Source organism: Gekko japonicus, unplaced genomic scaffold (genome assembly GCF_001447785.1).
Source record: "Gekko japonicus isolate JY-2015 unplaced genomic scaffold, Gekko_japonicus_V1.1 scaffold2705, whole genome shotgun sequence".
In the NCBI taxonomy this organism is placed as follows: domain Eukaryota; kingdom Metazoa; phylum Chordata; class Lepidosauria; order Squamata; family Gekkonidae; genus Gekko; species Gekko japonicus.
This window is the reverse complement of record NW_015160304.1, coordinates 96,587-115,133: the sequence shown is the minus strand read 5'-3', so window position 1 is coordinate 115,133 and position 18,547 is coordinate 96,587. Positions and strand designations below refer to the sequence as shown.

At 43.3% G+C, this 18,547-nt stretch overlaps 1 protein-coding gene across 1 annotated transcript in view; it reads right to left on the bottom strand.

Moving 5' to 3' along the window:
• Window positions 1–17,782, bottom strand: part of LOC107114745 (cadherin EGF LAG seven-pass G-type receptor 1-like) — a 63,853-nt gene extending 46,071 nt beyond the window's left edge. The window contains exons 1-2 of the mRNA XM_015416338.1: window positions 14,185–17,782; window positions 12,609–12,667 (exon numbers count right to left, since the gene is read on the bottom strand). Coding sequence (XP_015271824.1) covers window positions 12,609–12,667; window positions 14,185–17,782 — 3,657 coding nt within the window. The remainder of the gene's footprint in view (window positions 1–12,608; window positions 12,668–14,184) is intronic.
• Window positions 17,783–18,547: the final 765 nt, after the last annotated feature.

Here is an 18,547-nt window from a genome sequence, read left to right as displayed (position 1 = left end):
CCTCAAACTTAGAGGATTTGAGGAAAAATCAAATGAAAATGCTGACCTGTCTAGCTTTGTGGCAGAATGGCTGGATAAAGAGCTGCAGCTAGAAGATGGGATAAATCTAGTAATCACAGCAGCATACAAGCTGGGCGCAATTGAAAATACAGCTCGCTGGGGCCCCAGAGACATTTTGATCACTGTCCCCGACTTAAGAACCAGGCGAAAAATATTGGAAACAGCTCGGATCAAAGGATTTCTCCTATTCCAGCAGCGCAAGATCTTTGTCTTTTCTGACCTGCCTCCTGATATACTAGCATGCCAAAGAGATTTGAAGCCAGTCACAGAGGGTCTTCAGCAGGCGAAAATACGCTACAGATGGTTTAAACTCACGAAGCTTCAAATAGTTCATAATGAAAGACTTTACTATGCTGAGGACTTGGATGCTGGCAACAGACTCCTACAAATCTTTAATATCCCAACTCAAATGGAGACAAATAAACACTCCCAGAAACAGAGGATGGAGTTCTCGCCAATTAAAGACAACAAAGTGGTCATAAAGCATGCTTGAAATAAGCCTTGTATCTGCCATAACGCTGCATTAAGAATATTTTTGTAGAAAGTGAAATAAGATATATAGCTTTCATTGTGTTATTGCTCCAAGTTAACTCCACTCACCCTAGTTTAAGCTTTTGTCTCCCATGACAGCCATATTTCAAAATGTTCACAGTGTTTATTTCATAACAGGTTTGGGGGTAAGAGGGGAGGGTTTCTAGTTTGATACCTTATTTTCTTGACTGGCAGTCCTTTGTATTCAGAGTGTACTCTGTTAACCTTTGCTAAAATTAAAATTAGCAAAGTTAAGTAGGACTGTTATTTTATTTTATTTTATTGTCTTTTCTTGTTTAACACGAACTGTAAAGCCTTTCATACTACAGCAATAATATCTTGTTTGTTGGTACACATCAGTTGTTTTATAGACATTGCATAACTTAGATTTAGATTGCTACATTGTTAGTTATATTGTAACCCTTCAACTAGCTGTTTAAATCATCAATTGGTACAATTAATTATCTAGTTCTTTTTTTGTATTATTAAATTAATTGAGTAATTAATTGAGATTTTAAATATAATTGATCAAAATAATTACCACAATCAAGTTTGACAAGTTACTGAATTAATTAATTGAGCTGCTGATTATTCTTGTTTGGAAATACTAACACAATCGACTTAAATAAGTGGTTGATTTGATTATCTTAGCTGCAGACCATACTTGGTTAGAAACACTACCGCAATAACTTTAAATAAGTCTTTGAAACTTTGTAAAAAAAAAAATTAAATCTTAATAGATATTTCTAAAGTGCATATTTCTCAAACAGAGTAACCAAACAAAACCTATAAAATTAATACCTTACTCTGTGTTCTCTTACACAGTAGTAATTTCCTTAACTACTGTTCAAAGATACTTACTTAACGGCCATTTTATCAAGGTCAAGTAAAATACATATCCTATTTGGTAAAAAAGCGTGATCAGTCTTCTCTAAACTTGTCCCATTCAATAGCCGAGAGAGACAATCTCGCAACTACCATTGCACTAAAGCCTATTTCTATTTCCTAATGTCTCAATTTTCTTTCTAGTCTCAATGAATACCTCCTGGAAGGTTCTGTCTCAAAATGTGAGAGGCCTTAACAATTTAGTTAAGCGCAAGAGGGTCCTTTCATATCTACGCAAGTCAAGTTCAGATGTGATTTGTTTCACGAAGGAGATGTTATCATAGGAGGAGATCTTAATCTGGTAGCAAATCCTAAGGTTGATCGCTCCCGTACACAGGGATACACACACCAAAAGACCCATCAAGCAATAGGTTTAACTAATCTTTTACAACAATTTCACCTGAATGATGTATGGAGACAATTACATCCCACAGATAGAAACTATACATTTTACTCAACTGCTACATGCAACGTACACACGTATTGATTTTATTCTAGTATCTAACACAATGGTCCACAAATCTTGACTCTGACATCAGTTTCATCACTTGGTCAGATCATGCGTGGGTGAGTTACACAGTTCAACTATCCTCAGAACAACCTGCAACAAAATTCTGGTCATTAAACAAGTTACTGCTTTTTAATGCGGAATGCAATGAATCCATTGAGTCCTATATCCAACAATATTTAAAAGAAAACTGTATTGCTGAAACCTCTCCCTCAATGATTTGGGATGCTCTCAAAGCAGTACTCAGGGGACACTTTATATCTATGTCTTCACATCTGAAAACGGAAAGGACAGAACTAAAAAATGAATTAATTAGGAAAATCTCACTTCTGGAAAATAAACACAAAATCACAGGCAGCAAAAAGATCTACAAGGAACTCACTTCTGAACGTAAACATCTAGAACTTCTTAATAGCTCACAGATTCAAAAGAACTTACTTTATGTAAAACAAAAATACTGGATTAATTTGCTGAAATCTTTGCGTCTTTTGTCTTGGCATGTTAAAGACAAAAGATCGTCAAGACATCAAATGGCAGCTAAAGACCTGAACAGTAATCTACGCACAGATACTAAATCAATAAATAAAATCTTTGCTGATTTTTATCAATCTCTCTACACTTCCAACAATCCTTCTTCCGAAGATATCCACTCATACTTAAAATCGAACCAGGGAATTAAAAAACTGTCTGACTCTCATCGAGATCTTCTAGAAAAACTAACTGAACTGAAGGAAGTCATTGATACCATTAAGAACTTGAAGAATGGGAAATCAGCTGGTCCTGATGGTTATCCTCTGGAATATTATAAAAGATTTGCAACTGCACTTGCCGCACCACTAGCTGAAGCTTGCAATGTCATACTCACCTCAGGTCGAATGCCTCCATCATGGAATTTAGCCTCTATAATAACAATTCCAAAACCAGGGAAGGACACCACAAACCCAGCTTCATTTTGACCAATCTCGCTTTTGAATCAAGACTATAAAATATTTACTGCAATAATGGCTAAGAAATTGAACTCCTTTATGTCTCAATAAATCCATCAAGATCAGTTATACCAGGCAGAGACCTAACAGATAACATCTACAAGACCTTGAATATCATCTCAGCTTGTGAAAAATCGAAATCAAATACATTACTTTTATCACTGGATATAGAAAAAGTGTTTGATTCTTTAGAAACACCGTATCTGACCACTCTGCTTCAACACATGGGGTGTGGACCCATGTTTCTCAAAGCCATTGCCTCAATTTATGAGAGACCAATTGTCCAACCCAGACTCTTCCATATCACGTCTACAACAGGTTCTGGTGAAATTTAGCTTGATATCGGGTCTCAGGGTAAATCAATCCAAATCCTGCATAATGCCTCTGAATATCTCATCGGACAATGAATCAGATCTTAAACGCAACTATGAATTTCAATGGTCCGATACCACACTTCCATATGTAGGAATCAACTTACCTAGGAAACTGAGCAGTCTTTTTTATTCAAATCACCAAATTAAGTTTCAGGAGATCAAATCAGACTTAAGAAAATGGGAGAAAACTCATCTGACTTTTTTAGACAGAATGCATCTTATCAGATCATTCATACTTCCCAAAGTGTTATTCTTATTCTGCACAATGCCAATTGCACTACCTATAGAACTACTAAGAAAATGGCAAGCAACCTTCAATGCCTTCTTATGGCAAGGCAAACGCTCAAGAATAAACTTTCTGACACTTAGAAGGCGTACAACACCAGGAGGTCTAAACTATCTGGACCTAACGATATATTACAAGTCAGCTGATACCCATAATCAAGATGTTGCGAAGTGGGGATCAGCTCGATTGGGTCAAGCCGCTGGTTCCTCTCTTATCCCCAGTCATGATACAGGAGGCAATATGGACTACTTCCAGTACTCGTCCAAAATCAATCAATAACAATTTGATTCTAGTAGCTATCCTGAAGAACTGGGACGCCTGCAGATCAATTCTAGTCCCAAAATATTCCAGGTTCACCTTCTTCCTTTTCCAATCCTGGTTTCCCCCCGGAAATGATAAAGGTTTGGTTCATATCTGGAGACAAGCAAACATGTCTAGTTTAATAAACATCTTAACCAAAGATGGTTTGAAGTCTAAGTTGTCTCTAGAGCAAAAATTAGAAGAAAACATCCCATGGTGTTTCTATCTCCAACTAAATCACATGATTCAACATCTTGGTATATCGGCAATAATAAAAGAACTTTGGATTCGGATTCAGCTTCGGATTCTCAACCCCAAAACTCTTCATACTTAAAATTACTAGACTACTAAACTTTACCTCTTTGGCCATACTGCGATGCCTAGTTGTGACATTGTTATGATATTATTAAATGGGGCACACGCTATTAATTCTTTGCATTCGCTCATTTTTATAGTTACCTAAACACAAGGGTTATAGGTAATAGAGTTTGTTGACAATAAAGTAAAAATACTAGTGCTATATTGTTTTGCAAACTGTGTATGATGTTTATGCTGTTCTGTAAGTTTAATACTACTGACTATTACTTACTTTTGAGAAAAAAATAATAAAAATATTTTTTTAAAATGAAAGCACCCATAGGGGTCTTCAGTGTGGTTTGGGGTCACACGGTTGTGATATAATGGATTTAACTCATTCCCTGAATCCATTTCCCTGCCTAGCTGCTATTAGCATCAGTGGGGGGAGGGGGAGAAAACAACCATATTGGTACCTAACTTTTCTTAACAACCATGGTTAATAGCAACACATTTATTTATATCTCATCCTTCTTTCATCATGAAATTCAAAACAGAATACATGGGATTCCCAGACAATCTCCCATCCAGATGTTGACTGAAGCCAGACCTGTTTAATTTAGCAAGGTTGCTGTATTCTGTGCCTTCCAACCATATCAACAGACCCACAGCCATGGGAACTGAGCGGGGGGGGGTGGCTTTGTTCTACTAGGAAAACAGTGTGGGGGGGGGGGTTAAAAACTGCCCAGCTTCTGTTCCATGCACCTCTGCAAATCATATGCACAAGTCCTGTAGCCACCATTTATTTTAATGTTCAAAGAAATGTTGGATGATACTATAGTATGTCGCTAAGAACAGGAATAGGGACAGCTCTAACTATTGTGCTTTTTTTTGTTCTCAGATTTCATAACCTTGCTTTACAACCCATTACAATTTCGTATCTTTGTCCCTAATCTCATTTCTTCCAGTTTCAATGTGGCACCCTTATTGTTGGATCTTCCATACTCTGAACGGCTGTTAGACCTAAAGCGAATATAACATTTCCCATTTTCTGAAGTGATAAGTCTTGCTCTGATGCAGAAACCTTCCTACAGAGCAAGATCCCTAACTTACTAGAAGGAAAACAACTGGATGCAACCATATGTTTCCACAGAGACCTAAACTGTAGAGACAGGAAACTGGTTATCTTCCAAGGTACTGCTGTGTTTTAAATAACTTTCTCAACTTTTAGGTCTCAAATTATCTGTAGATTAATATTTGTATCACCCAAGAAGCCTATCGCATTCTGGAATTTTATATTTGGTTTGGAGAATTTTATTACATGGTCGATGATGGATCTGTGTGTCCTTTTGTCTAGAGTACATCATTATCCAACTATGATATCAGAACAGGTTACGCATGATCAGGGTATACCAAGTATTCAAAAGTGCAGGATAATCTGATAATTGGATGGCCTGCAGGGATATCATGGCAACAGTGTTCCACACTTAAGGAATTTATTTCCCTAGCGGCAGGGATGAGGCTACCAAACCATTCACGCCTTAATCCTCTCTTTGTTGACACCCGAAGCTAGACCTTTCTCTCCTGAGCAACAAGGTTACAATGAAATACAGAAACAAGTTCCTGCAAAATGAGGCAGAAACATCAGTCACAGAAGAACTGGTTACTCTGCATAACTCTAACCCAACAAGTCTTAAGCACCTGCATGGGACCTGAACCTACAACTATAATGGGCTACTTAAGTAAACTTGAACTTCATTCCAGTTATACAGTACATGCTCACTTATGACATCTAATCATAATAGACAGGCTTGTGATAACCAGTTCCTAGAGACAGTTGTGACTGAAGTTAAAATTTAAGGAGCCATGTCTTAGTAAGATAGGGTTGGTTGTCATCAATATTCTGGTCATACTCTACTCTATATATCCTTATACAGATCTCCTGGTGATGTGGTAGAGGTCCTGAATCACTGCCTAGCCATGGTGGTTAACTGGCTAAAAGTGAACAAATTGAAACTAAATACTAAAAAGACAGAGGTAATGATGGTTGGGAAGGCAGAGGCCTTGAAGGACATTGTTCTCTCCACTTTTGACGGAGTTCAATTTATCCTTGCTGACTCAGTTAAAAGTCTTGAGGTCATACTGGATCCAGTTTTATTACTAGAGAAGCAAGTTAATGCAGCTGCAAAAAAGGCTTTCTCCCAACTCAGCCTAGCATGTAAAATCACCCTGTACCTTGATACATCTAACCTGGACAGCTGGATCCATTCCACAGTAACATCAAGACCAGACTACAGTTTCTTTCTGATGGTTCCAGACTTCAAATATCCTAATGCATTGTCCTGTTTTATTGACTGTACTGAGTCACTATGTGTAATCCGCCTTGAGTCACTGTGAGAAAGGCAAACTATAAATAACATAAATAAACAATAAATCCAATAAGTCCGAGAAGATCATTACTCAGCACTTGTACTTCCGGCTCTCCCAGTTGCAGACAGAGGGCCCTTTCCATGCCCACTTCCTAAAATCCTTGAACCTTGGTCCTTGAAGCTGTACTATATGTGTTCTATAGAACAGAGGATATGAAAAATGGCATATAACTGGAGACAGACTAATGACCTAAAAGGAAACATGCAATGTTCAAGTGGGCTGGGGATCAGTTTTAAAGGGGAGACATGAGAAAAAGTGCATTCTCTCATGGAAAGAGAAGAATTTATCATAGCAAAAGAGCACAAAGCTAGCAACAGAATCAAGGAGGAACCATGGCTCAGTGGTAGAGCACAGACTTTGCATACAGAAGGCTCCATTCAATCTCTGCCATCTCCAGATGAAAGACCAGATAGCAAGTAACAAGGAAGATATCCACCTGAAATGATGGAGAACAACTGCTAGTCAGAACAGACAATATTGAGCTTGACAGATCAATGGACTGACTCTGTATAAGGCAGTCTTTTGTGTTAATCTGGGTCACGGAGATCTTGGACTCCCAAGTTTTCCTAGAGACTCAAGACAGTAGAAGGAACCGGGAAACAAGGAGTGAGTCCCCAACTCACAATTAAGTAAGGATTCAACCCCCAACACAAGAGAGTGTCACAATCACACATGTATTCGGAGGAATGCTAGTCACACAATGTTAAGTCATCAAAGCACTATAGCCCAAAGAGTGTTGAGTGAGCTAATACAATGCTCCCTGTCCTATCTTGCAGCCTTGAATGTAAGTGTGCAAAATGTTATCAGCCCATAAATATTTTTACTAGCCCACCAATCCACAAGTTACTACTGCCCTGCCTCCATGGCCTAACCATGAGATTTCTTTAGGTTATTCCAAATGCTCAAGCAAAGCAACAGTTGCAGAGCCTTCTGCGTCATTCACCATTCTATCAGTAGCATTTATTGTGCGTCTGTACTATTACAGCAGATTAAGCCAGTGTTTGTGCTAACTTGCTATCATCTCTCATTCAGCATGATGAACTATAACCCTGCAATTCAGCTGCAGTTGTTTTCATTGCAAGAAGGAATTTTAGGACATTTTTAAAAGAAAAAACACCTACTATAGATTAGGAAAGTGTTTAATTTCTCACAAGATCTTATGTATGTACGTACGTATGTATGTATGTATTTATTTATTTGATTTCTATCCTGCCCTCCCTGCAAGCAGGCTCAGGGCAGGTCACAACAGGAATATGAACAATAAAACCATAAACATAAAACATAAAAAATTTAGAATCTAATTTTAAAACAGATGGCAGACAATAATAATCCACTGTGCTCCTTGCATTGAAGGGCAGGCGGGCAGAAATGTAATAGTAGTCCGGTTACTACTGATGGAAACCATTGCCCTCTACACCATCGAACGAGTATGAGGGCAGTTTGGGTAGGAAGAGCCAGAAGGAGCGGTCGCCCACCAGTTAGCTGAAAGCCTGGTGGAACAACTCCATTTTACAGGCCCTGTGGAACTGTAATAAGTCCCACAGGGCCCTGATTTCAATCCGTGTTCCCTCTAAACTGAGTTAGTGTGAGCTAGCTCACAGTTTTTTAGCCTCCAGCTCACAGATTTTTGTCTTAGTCCAGGAAGGATTTCTAATTTATGCAGTAGCCAAATTGCTCACTCACAACTTTAATGCCAGTAACTCACAAAGTAGAATTTTTGCTCACAAGACTCCACAGCTTAGAGGGAGTATTGATTTCAATCAGGAGTATGTTCCACCAGGCTAGGGCCAGGGCGGAGAAGGCCCTGGCCCTAGTTGAGGCCAGGCAGACGTCTTTGGGGCTGGGAACTGCCAGTAGATGTTGCTCTGCTGAGCATAAAGCTCTACAGGGCACATATGGAAATACTGGGATGAATTCTAGTAACCTGTTATGTTAATTGTGGAACCCTCCTCCAGTGCAGGCAGCCTGTTCTGCAACATCAAAACTCTTTGCATTAATGGATCTAATCCTGGGTTTTTCTGGGCGATTTCTCATATCCGTTCCTTTTTATTTGATGCACTTTTAGCTTTCCAGAGTGTAAATTATCCTCACAGATTTAAAATCAAACCGAACAATCATTTATATGCTCTATGCATAATTCAAAAGGCATAAGAGAGGAACAGGTAGCAATATAATGCTTAACATTTATCACTCCCAGTAACATTTCCCAAAACTTCACTAGATCAACTACCACACATTTCAGTCAACAGCTGTTTGGTCTCTCTTACATAATGGTTATTCACAGCCTTTGAAATCAAGGGCAACAAAGCAAAATGCTGAAATAAAAGAATCTCAATGACTTGTAATTTTAATTAGTTATTTTAACTCCAGTGATGCCTGGTTTTTTTTTAATATTCCTTTCATAACTTCCACCTAAATTGTCTACTTTTTAATTACTATAATAATTCTAGGCATATGTTGCTCTTTTTGTAATGAAATTGTATTTCTTTACCTTTTTAGTATTGGGCAAGTTCTGCTTAACAATGCTTCAGATCCAATAGCCAATGAAAGCCTCATCCATGTTATTAAGCTTATTCAGTTTCAACACTATCACATGTTTGATGCTTTTGCCAAAACCCAAAAATAATTCCATCCCTGACATTTTTACAACTCACTAACTGGGCTACAATTAAACTTATACTGAAATTTAACATTTTCTTGCAATATTCACTTAACTCTTAAAGTTTGCAGTGACATATTAAGTAGTCACAGCCCTGACCTGGATGGCTTAGGCTAGCCTGATCTTATCACGTATCAGAAGCTAAGCAGGATCGACCCTGGCTAGTATTTGGATGGGAGACTGCCCAACAAGGAATACCAGGGTTGTGACATGGAGCCAAGAAATCATCTCTGAACAGCTCTTGCCTTGAAAGCCTACAGGGTTGCCATAAGTCAATTGTGACTTGATGGCCAAATAATAATAATAAGAAGAAGAAGAAGAAGAAGAAGTTGCACTAAGTACCCAATGGTCCAAGCTGTGTAAGTATTTAAATATGCTCAATGATCAATACAATATCTAATTTCCCTGATACAATCAAAACAGTACTCTGAGGACATTAGAAAGGCTTGGTAGATGCACTTAGTAGATAATCTTATGATTTTTCTGATCACAAAAAAATGATCAAACGTGCACATATATGCATATTTCTCATACAGTGCAACCTCCAGCAGAGTTACACACTAAGTCCATTGATTTAAATGGACTCAGAAGAGTGTAACTCTGTTTAGGATTGTGGTGAAAAATCAATTCCACTGTGAAATTGTTATTAAGGCCGTTTTTCCAGGATACATACACATAGCAAATTATTCTTGCATTTGTCACAGGTGAACATGGTTGCATATTACATCTTACATGGGAGGGCTTTCCACAGAAAAGTTGCCATATTTGAAGTGGACTTAACTTTGTCTCAGTATGTTGTTTCATCTTCACATCGATAGGGAAAGTCTCTGGGCACCATACAGAAGAATCAATGAGTCTTCAATACATAAATCCAATGATATAGCTTTGCTTACAATGTCTTTGGATTTCAGCATGCCTAGCTTTCTTTTGATGACAGTATGTACTGTGACATCACTGAAATGTGCACAATTACTGCAGTGAAGAGACAACACTTTCAAGCAATCTCTACCTGTGCTTTACTATCCTATTTAGTACTGACTGTTAGTTCTTTATCTTGTGATGTTAGATAAGAAGCTGTGTTCTTTATCAGACAAGTAAAGCTGAGAATGACCACAGGTATCGTGCAAGCCGTGACAAGCCTGGAAAATAAAACAACTGGGGTATTATCTCTGGAAGTCTTAAAGCAAAGTGGAAGTAGCAATTACACACTAACCACAAGTACTTGCTTCTACAGTTCTGCATGAAATCTAAGTTGATTGTCAAATGAATCATGGTAATAATTTCAGTCACGGGGACTGGCACCACTTTCTCTGTGCCCCTGCAAATATGATGGGAATCACTCATTCCCACTGCAACATGCCTTTGATCACACTGTGACCATTCACTTGTAAAGTGTTACGTCCTAATAAGCTGCTGAGGAAATCAGGCTAATTTTGTACCTTTCCTGTGCAAAATAGCCATAGAAGAACAACCTTCTAAAATGTTATTACACACACTGAAGCCGCTTCCCACAAAAGTGAAAAGGCTACCAAGAGCGAAAAGCATCACTAACAAGATATTGCTCACAATGGACCTGAAAAATGTCAGCAAGAGTCACAGCTGCTCAAGAGACCTTGCCATAAAAGACGGCAGACGGAGTCCACAGAAGGCAAGCCACTGCATTATTGATGCACAGTATAAGCCATACTTAAAAGGATTTTAAAAACAAAAACAGTACACTTCAGTTTAACAGGAAGCCCAGCATAATGAGCAAGGTCTTTTCCAGGACGGGTTTTACAGGTTATTCAAAATACTGAATTGTAACAATTTACAATTTGTCAACATTGAATCAAAGCCACTTAAATCATCTAAGGACACAATACCTTATTAACACAACAAAATATTCACCAGCCCTAGAATATGGGCTCCTATAAACAAAAACCTTGATTGTAACACCTATATCATGCAATCTCCTCCCCTTTCACATTTTCTGGATGCAATTTTTAAAGCTGCAATCCTAAAGATCCTTTCTTTAGAGTAAGCCAGAGGTCATTTCGGGGGGGAACGTGGGGGAACACAGTTCACCCGGGTGAGGTACAGGGGGGCGGGGCACATAACGAAGCCCCGCCCCTAGCTTCCAGCTGCCCCGCTTCCAGCCCTCATTCAGCCAGGAGGAGGCAGGAGAAGAGGGAGGGTAAGTTGCTTCCTCCCCGCCTCTCCCCACCCCTGCCTGCCTGGGGCCAGGGAGGGCCTTGGCGGGGCTTCCTCGCACTCCCGCTGGCCTTGCAGGTCCACCGCCGGGCCCCTGATGTCAGGGGGTGTGGCATATGCTAATGAGTTATGCTAATGAGTTCCCCTAGCTCTTTTTCTACGAAATGACCCCTGGAGTAAGCCCCCACTGAATAACATGGGGCTTCTGAACAGACATGTTTTGGGTACTCACTCAAGCCTCTCCTGTTTATCTGTGCTTTTAATAATATCTAGCTCTAGCTGAGATTTGCTTCTTAATTTCATCCACAATATTTGTGTGGATTTGCATGCTGCCTCTAAAGGTATTTTAGAATAAATGCAAGAAAAAAATGCCAAACACCTGCTTACTGAGTCAAACCAGAAGTCCATTTACAGTCCAGTTCTATACAGAATTACACCAGTTTAAAGCCACTGAAATCAACAGGCTTAGACAATAGTAGCTCTTCATAGGAAGGTCCTGTTAAGTACACCACTCTGTCCTGACAGAAGCAAGTGAAGCATTCTTGCATAACTCACAACAAGCAGTGCACAAAGACAACATTTGTCTTTAGTCCCTGGTAATCAGAGGTATACTATTCTTTAGTACCCTCACACCAACTTTGGATCTTTTTTTAAATTAAGTTTATGCTCATATTTATTAGCTAACAATGATAAAACAGCACTTAAACTCAACTGGTCAGAACCATTAAAAATAATTTCAGATTATATTCCCAAACTGATAAAAGCATCTGAAACAAAAGTATCCAATGAAACAGTTGGTGCTGCAGTTGATGCCAATATACATTTGCCAATAAGTGAAGCCCGCTGAATTTAACACGAAAGTGTTAAACACATGAAATTAAAGATACAAAAAACATGTTTAACTGATTTCATCCCCTCAGAACACTAAGTGCCATTGAACTGGATGATAAGTTTCTGTTTTGTTTTTGGTTACACTAGTGCCCTGTTCAGTTGTTATGAATTTGGCACTCGATCTTTGTGTAATGGAAGAGCACACTACCCACAATCCTCTTGAAACACATGTTCACCAAAATATACTCCAGGTTTGGTTCATGCAAACACCTACCCTTCTGAATTTGGGTTTCTGGTCATCTGTACCAAAGCTGGAAAATATGGTACATTTCTCTATTCATACAAAATGGTGACAAAGTTTATCAGGAGGATTCATAGCGCAATTCCCCCTTTATGGGTACTCAGATCATGAAAATCAGGACTCAAGGTAACAAGGCTAATCTTTCAGAATTTGGGTCTCAGAGTCAGGTTGCTTCCTAATATTTTCAGAGACCCACTTAACTGGAAATGTGAACACTCATCTGCAGGGGTCATTTTGTAGAAAAAGAGCTAGGGGAACTCATTAGCATAACTCATTAGCATATGCCACATCCCCTGACATCAGGGGCCTGGCGGTGGACCTGCAAGGCCAGCGGGAGTGCGAGGAAGCCCCGCCAAGGCCCTCCCTGGCCCCAGGCAGGCAGGGGTGGGGAGAGGCGGGGAGGAAGCCACTTACCCTCCCTCTTCTCCTGCCTCCTCCTGGCTGAATGAGGGTTGGAAGCGGGGCGGCCGGAAGCAGGGGGCGGGGCTTCGTCATGTGTCCCGCCCCCTGCACCTCACCCGGGGGAACTGCGTTCCCCCGCGTTCCCCCCCGAAATGACCTCTGCTCATCTGTCTTTTTTTCTTTTCTACTTTGGACCCAACACTGTTCTTGCAAGTACCAGTTTATTCCTAATGACAACATCAAGCCTCATTAATACTGTGAATGTGTTTAGATTCACTTCTGTTTAGAATGTGCTATGTTAAAATCATCAAGCTCACAATTTGGCCTTGAGAGTATTACCCTTTTACTAAGATGAATTTAGAGAAAATGATGATAGACATTTAAAAGGTGCTAATGGTAAAAACCTAAACAGAGTTACACCCTGCTATGTCCATTACCTTCAATGGACTTAGAAGGGTATAACTGTTTAGGATTGCACTGTAATCCTGCCAGTGATATTGTGCTCATAATTTAGTTTACTAGTACTGCTAGTAATAATCATCATATGGATAAACAGTTTACAAATCCAGGGACTTACACTGCTCAGAACATAAAATTCATTTCAGTTGTACACATTTTGCAGATCTTTATACTACACATCAGCAACATAAATAAAGGTATGTAAATAAACATAAACTTTTATGTTCATCCTGATACAGGGATTTCTCTATCAACAGGAAAATCAGAGAAACTTCCTCTTACTATTAATTTAAAAATTATTTCAGCCTAGCCTTGAAAGTGATGGCTGGCTTTGAAAAATCCAACTCATTAACTGTAAGGACATTCTCACTTTCAAATAGTTTAGACTTCCACAGCTTCAAAGCAGTTAAGGAATATAAAAACATGTAGGTCAATTTCTGTTCTTATACAAAAGATTTCTGTAGAGCACAACTTGATAGGTGAAATTCCACTGTCGGGTTCACGCCAGAGCAAAGCACAGTTTCCATGGCTCTCCTCCAAATTTTTTTACAAAGCAAATCACCATCTCAGGAAATTAAAAATCATGGTTCACAGAGTACACATTTGCGTATAACAATATAATGGGCCAGTTACAAAATTCTCACGCATCCCAATCTATTGCCACCAGAATCAAAATATATTTCCTTACCTGAAACGGAGACTTCCATGATGGCTTCCAAAGGTCTGTTGTTGTCCAGATCCCGGCTTAGCTTGAGCTCTCCAGTAGAGGAATCCAAAAGCAGCAGGTTTAACTCATTGCCCCTGATGAAAGTGTAGTTAAGTCTGTCAGATATATCAGGATCATGGGCAGGGATCTTGCCAATCACTCCAGAAGGGAAACTATTGGATTTGTTGGTGACATAATTGTTGAAAAGGATCTGGAAGTCTTGTAGCACAGGAGCATTGTCATTCTGATCTAGGAGACGTATGTGGACAGTGGCTCGACTAACAAGAGGGGCTGAGGTAGCTTGCACCACGATCACATATTCTGTCTGGCTTTCATAATCCAGATCCATCAGGGCTGTGAGGTCCCCATTGAGGAGGTCAAGCTGAAAGACTTCAGGGATGTTCCCCTCCACAATCTGATACATGATCTGCGCATTAGTTCCCTCATCTGGGTCTACGGCACTGATGCGGGTCACAATGGAACCAACAGGGCTGTTTTCCTTCACAAAGATGTCAAATTCATCCTGCTCAAAAACAGGTGGGTTATCATTGATATCTAGCACTGTGACCTGGATATCCACAGAGGCTTTGAGGGGTGGAACTCCCCTGTCCACAGCAAAAGCCCGCAGGCTGTAAACGGCCACGTTTTCACGATCCAGCTTACGCAGCGTCCGTATCACCCCTGATGTGGCCTCAATGTAAAAATCTCCATCACCATCATCACCACCTTGGAAGGTATAAAGGAGGCGACCATTTTGGCCCGAATCACGATCAGTAGCAGACACCTGAAGGACACTGGTAGAGAGTGGCACATCCTCAAAAACAGCACCCTGATAACGGTCACGAAGGAATCGGGGTGCATTGTCATTGGCATCCAGGATAAGGATCTCCACATAGGTGGTATCAGATTTCTGAGGGATTCCATTATCATGGGCTGTGATGGCCAAAGTATAAGCAGCTTGGTCCTCATAGTCTAATTCCATCAGTGTGGTAATTGTGCCCATGTCAGGATCAATGCGGAACTGAGGGATGTTGTCCTCCAGGACGTAAGTGATTCTAGCATTCTCCCCAGTATCCTCATCGGTGGCACTGATGGTTACAATGGATGTGCCAATGGGCTTGTCTTCACTAACGCTCACTGTGTAGTGGGAACTTTGGAAAACTGGCCGGTGTGTGTTGGCATCTGTGACATTGATGAAGACTTGTACAGTGTCAAAGAGAGTTCCATCTGAGGCCATGACCGTTAACACATATTGCCTCTCTTGTTTGTAATCCAGGGGCAAAGACAGGGTGATCAGCCCACCTGCACTCTGACTAGTGATAGCAAAGCGGTTCCTTGTGTTGCCACTAGTGATTTGGTAAGTCACCACACTGTTGACATCCCTGTCCACTGCTGTCAGAGTCAAGACACTGCTGCCTACTGCTGCATCTTCATTAAGCCTGAGCTGATAAACTTTTTCTGTAAACATGGGGCTGTTATCATTGACATCAAGAACAGTAATAGACACACTGGCTGAGGAACTCATGACAGGCACTCCATGGTCTCTGGCCTCCACCCCAAAATGGTAGCTCTCCACAGTCTCCCGGTCAAGCTCAGCTGATACTGTAATCCACCCAGTACTGTTGTTGATCTGGAAGGGAAAACCAGTGCCCCCACTTGGGGGTACTGGAAAAGAAGGATGAGATAGTTCAATGAGTTTATATTCCAAGCGGGCATTATCCCCAGAGTCAGCATCTACTGCCTGAACGTGTAACACTGAGTAGCCCAGTGGGACATTCTCTAGTACTGTGGCTTGAAAAGGGGTGCTTACAAAGATGGGAGCATTATCATTTACATCTAACACCTGAATGGAGACCATCCCACTGGAATTGATTTGTGGAGGCCTTCCCCCATCCTGGGCTTTTATCCTCAAGTTATATTCTCTAATAGTCTCATAATCCAGGGGGTTTATCAAGTCAATAGAGCCAGAAAAAGAATGGATGTAAAACTGGCCTTTGAGATTCCCACTCACAATACTATAGTGCACCTGTGCATTGCCACCCCGATCTCTGTCAGTGGCTTGCACCTGCAGAACCTGACTGTTTATTGCTGTATCCTCCGGAATCTGCACCAAGTAGCGTTTCTCACTGAACTGTGGAGAATTGTCATTTTCATCTTCCACCATGATATGTACAGTGACTGTGGCACTGCGAGGACCCGGGTCTTTGCCCTGGTCATTGGCTTCCACCACAAGATGATATTCTGAAATCTCCTCTCGGTCCACAGGGGCACAAGTCCTCACAACACCAGAGTGTGGATCAATCTCAAAGACTCCCTCTCCAGCACCAGGCTCCAGGATACGATAGAGCAAGTTAGCGTTGTCTGGGGCATCCTCATCTGTGGCACGAATAGTCAGCACTTCATAACCCACTTCAAGATTCTCTCGGATGTTCTCTCGGTATTCGGGCTGTTCGAACACCGGACCATGATCGTTGGTGTCACTCACAGTCACAGTCAGGAAGGTGGTGGCTGACCGGTGTCGTGGGGAGCCATGGTCCACTGCGGTGATTTGAAGCACGTGGGTATCCTTTGTCTCCCGGTCCAGGCTACGCGAGGTGACCACTACTCCAGTCTTAGAGTCAATGGAGAAGTAATCATCAGACCGCTTGTCAAAGAATGCCTCCATGGAATACGTCAGTCGGCCTGCCTCCCCCTCATCAGGATCGTGAGCTTCCAGTGTGATGACCCTGGTGCCAGAAGGCTGGTTCTCAGCAATCGATACTTGATAGTTGGGCAGCTTGAACTGTGGTGGGTTGTTCACACTCCTCAACCTCCTGGCACCCCGATGCCAGGACTCCCAGCTGGCTTCACTCCCCGTCCCAAATGGACCCTCCCTTTCCCTCCCCAACCTCAACTTCTCCTGCCCTTCTTCTCCAGCCACCTGCTGCTCCAGTGGCCCCAGCTCCACCAGGATGGCCCCCTGGGTCCTCCTCAGGTGACAAAGAAGCCACAGGCGGTTTCCCCCAGAGGGCTGAGGGCACCCTTCCCTCCCTTCGCTGCAGGCCAAGGGGGGGCCGTCGGAGCACCGACACTGTGGGAAGCTCGTCAAGGCCGCGAGGGCGGAGAAGAGACGTCCGCCGCCGGTCTGGCGGGAGGGCGAGGGGCAAAGCAGGGAGGGCAGGTGCCCGACCGGGAAGGCGGCGAGGCGAGGCGGCGTCCGGGCAGGCGCCGCACGAGGGCAGCCGGGGCCGTGCAAGTAAGCCGCCAAGCGAAGCGAGAGGAGCGCGCCGCCGCCGCCGCCGCCGGCGGAGAAGAGGCGCAAGTGGAGCGGCAGCGGGTTGCGCGCCACCGAGGCGCAGGCCAGGGGCTTCCCGGTTCTCCGCAGCAGCCCGTCGCCCGTCACCTCGACGGCGTCCCTCAGCTGGCGGGCCGTCAGGGTCTGGTCCAGCGCGTAGTGCCACTCCGGCCCCAGCGAGAGGTCCAGCAATGGGGCGCCGGGGCCGCCGGGGCCGCCGGCGAGGCGCAGCTCCCAGCCCGGGGCGGGCACCACCAGCGCCAGCAGCCCCGCCAGCCAGGCGGCCACCGGCCAGCGGCGTAGCATCTCCAAGGCTTACGAGACCCAAGGGCGACACAATCCATCCACCCGCCGGAGCGGATCATCCGGCCTCGTCCATGGGCGGCTGAGGGGCGCGGGGGAGGAGGGCCGCGCGGCTCCCCCGGCGAGGATCCCGGCGGGAGGGCGGGGGGGGCCCGCCGTCCCAAACGCCAACTTTTTGCCGGCCGCCCACCTTGCGACTTCCAAAATGGCTCCTGCGGCCAAAGAAAACCTGCCGGTCAGTCACCCTTGACGGCCGCTGCCCGAGCCGCCCTCCCTTCCGCCTCCAGTGCTCGGCACCCGACAGCTCCGCTGCTTTCCTCGACCGGGAAGGGTCCCTTTTCCCCCTTCCTCCCCCAGTCAAGTCCTCTCCGCAGCCTTCCCCTCGGCAAGCTGGCTCCTTCGGCTCGGCTCGAGCGCGCTGCTTTGCCAGTCTCTCGCGAACGAGTCCCGAGGTGGAAACACGCCTCTTCAGCAGCCGGCCGAGCGGCCGCCGTGGCGGCCGAAAAGTTCTGCGACGTGCGAGCGCCTCGCCTGCCCAAACTTTCGCCCGCGCGGAGCAAGCAGCGCTGGTGTTGTCGCGGCGGTGCCTTCGCTCACTCGCCCCCGGCCCTGTCGGGGATCGCTCCGCCGCCGCGATTGTGCGCGCGCGCTGCTGCTGCTGCCCAGGTGAAGCTCAACGGAGGAGACCGCAGACGGGTGCCTGGCGCTAGCGACGGTCAGTGCCCGAGGCAGAGTGGCCTGCCATGACGCACGCTGGGCAGCGGCAAC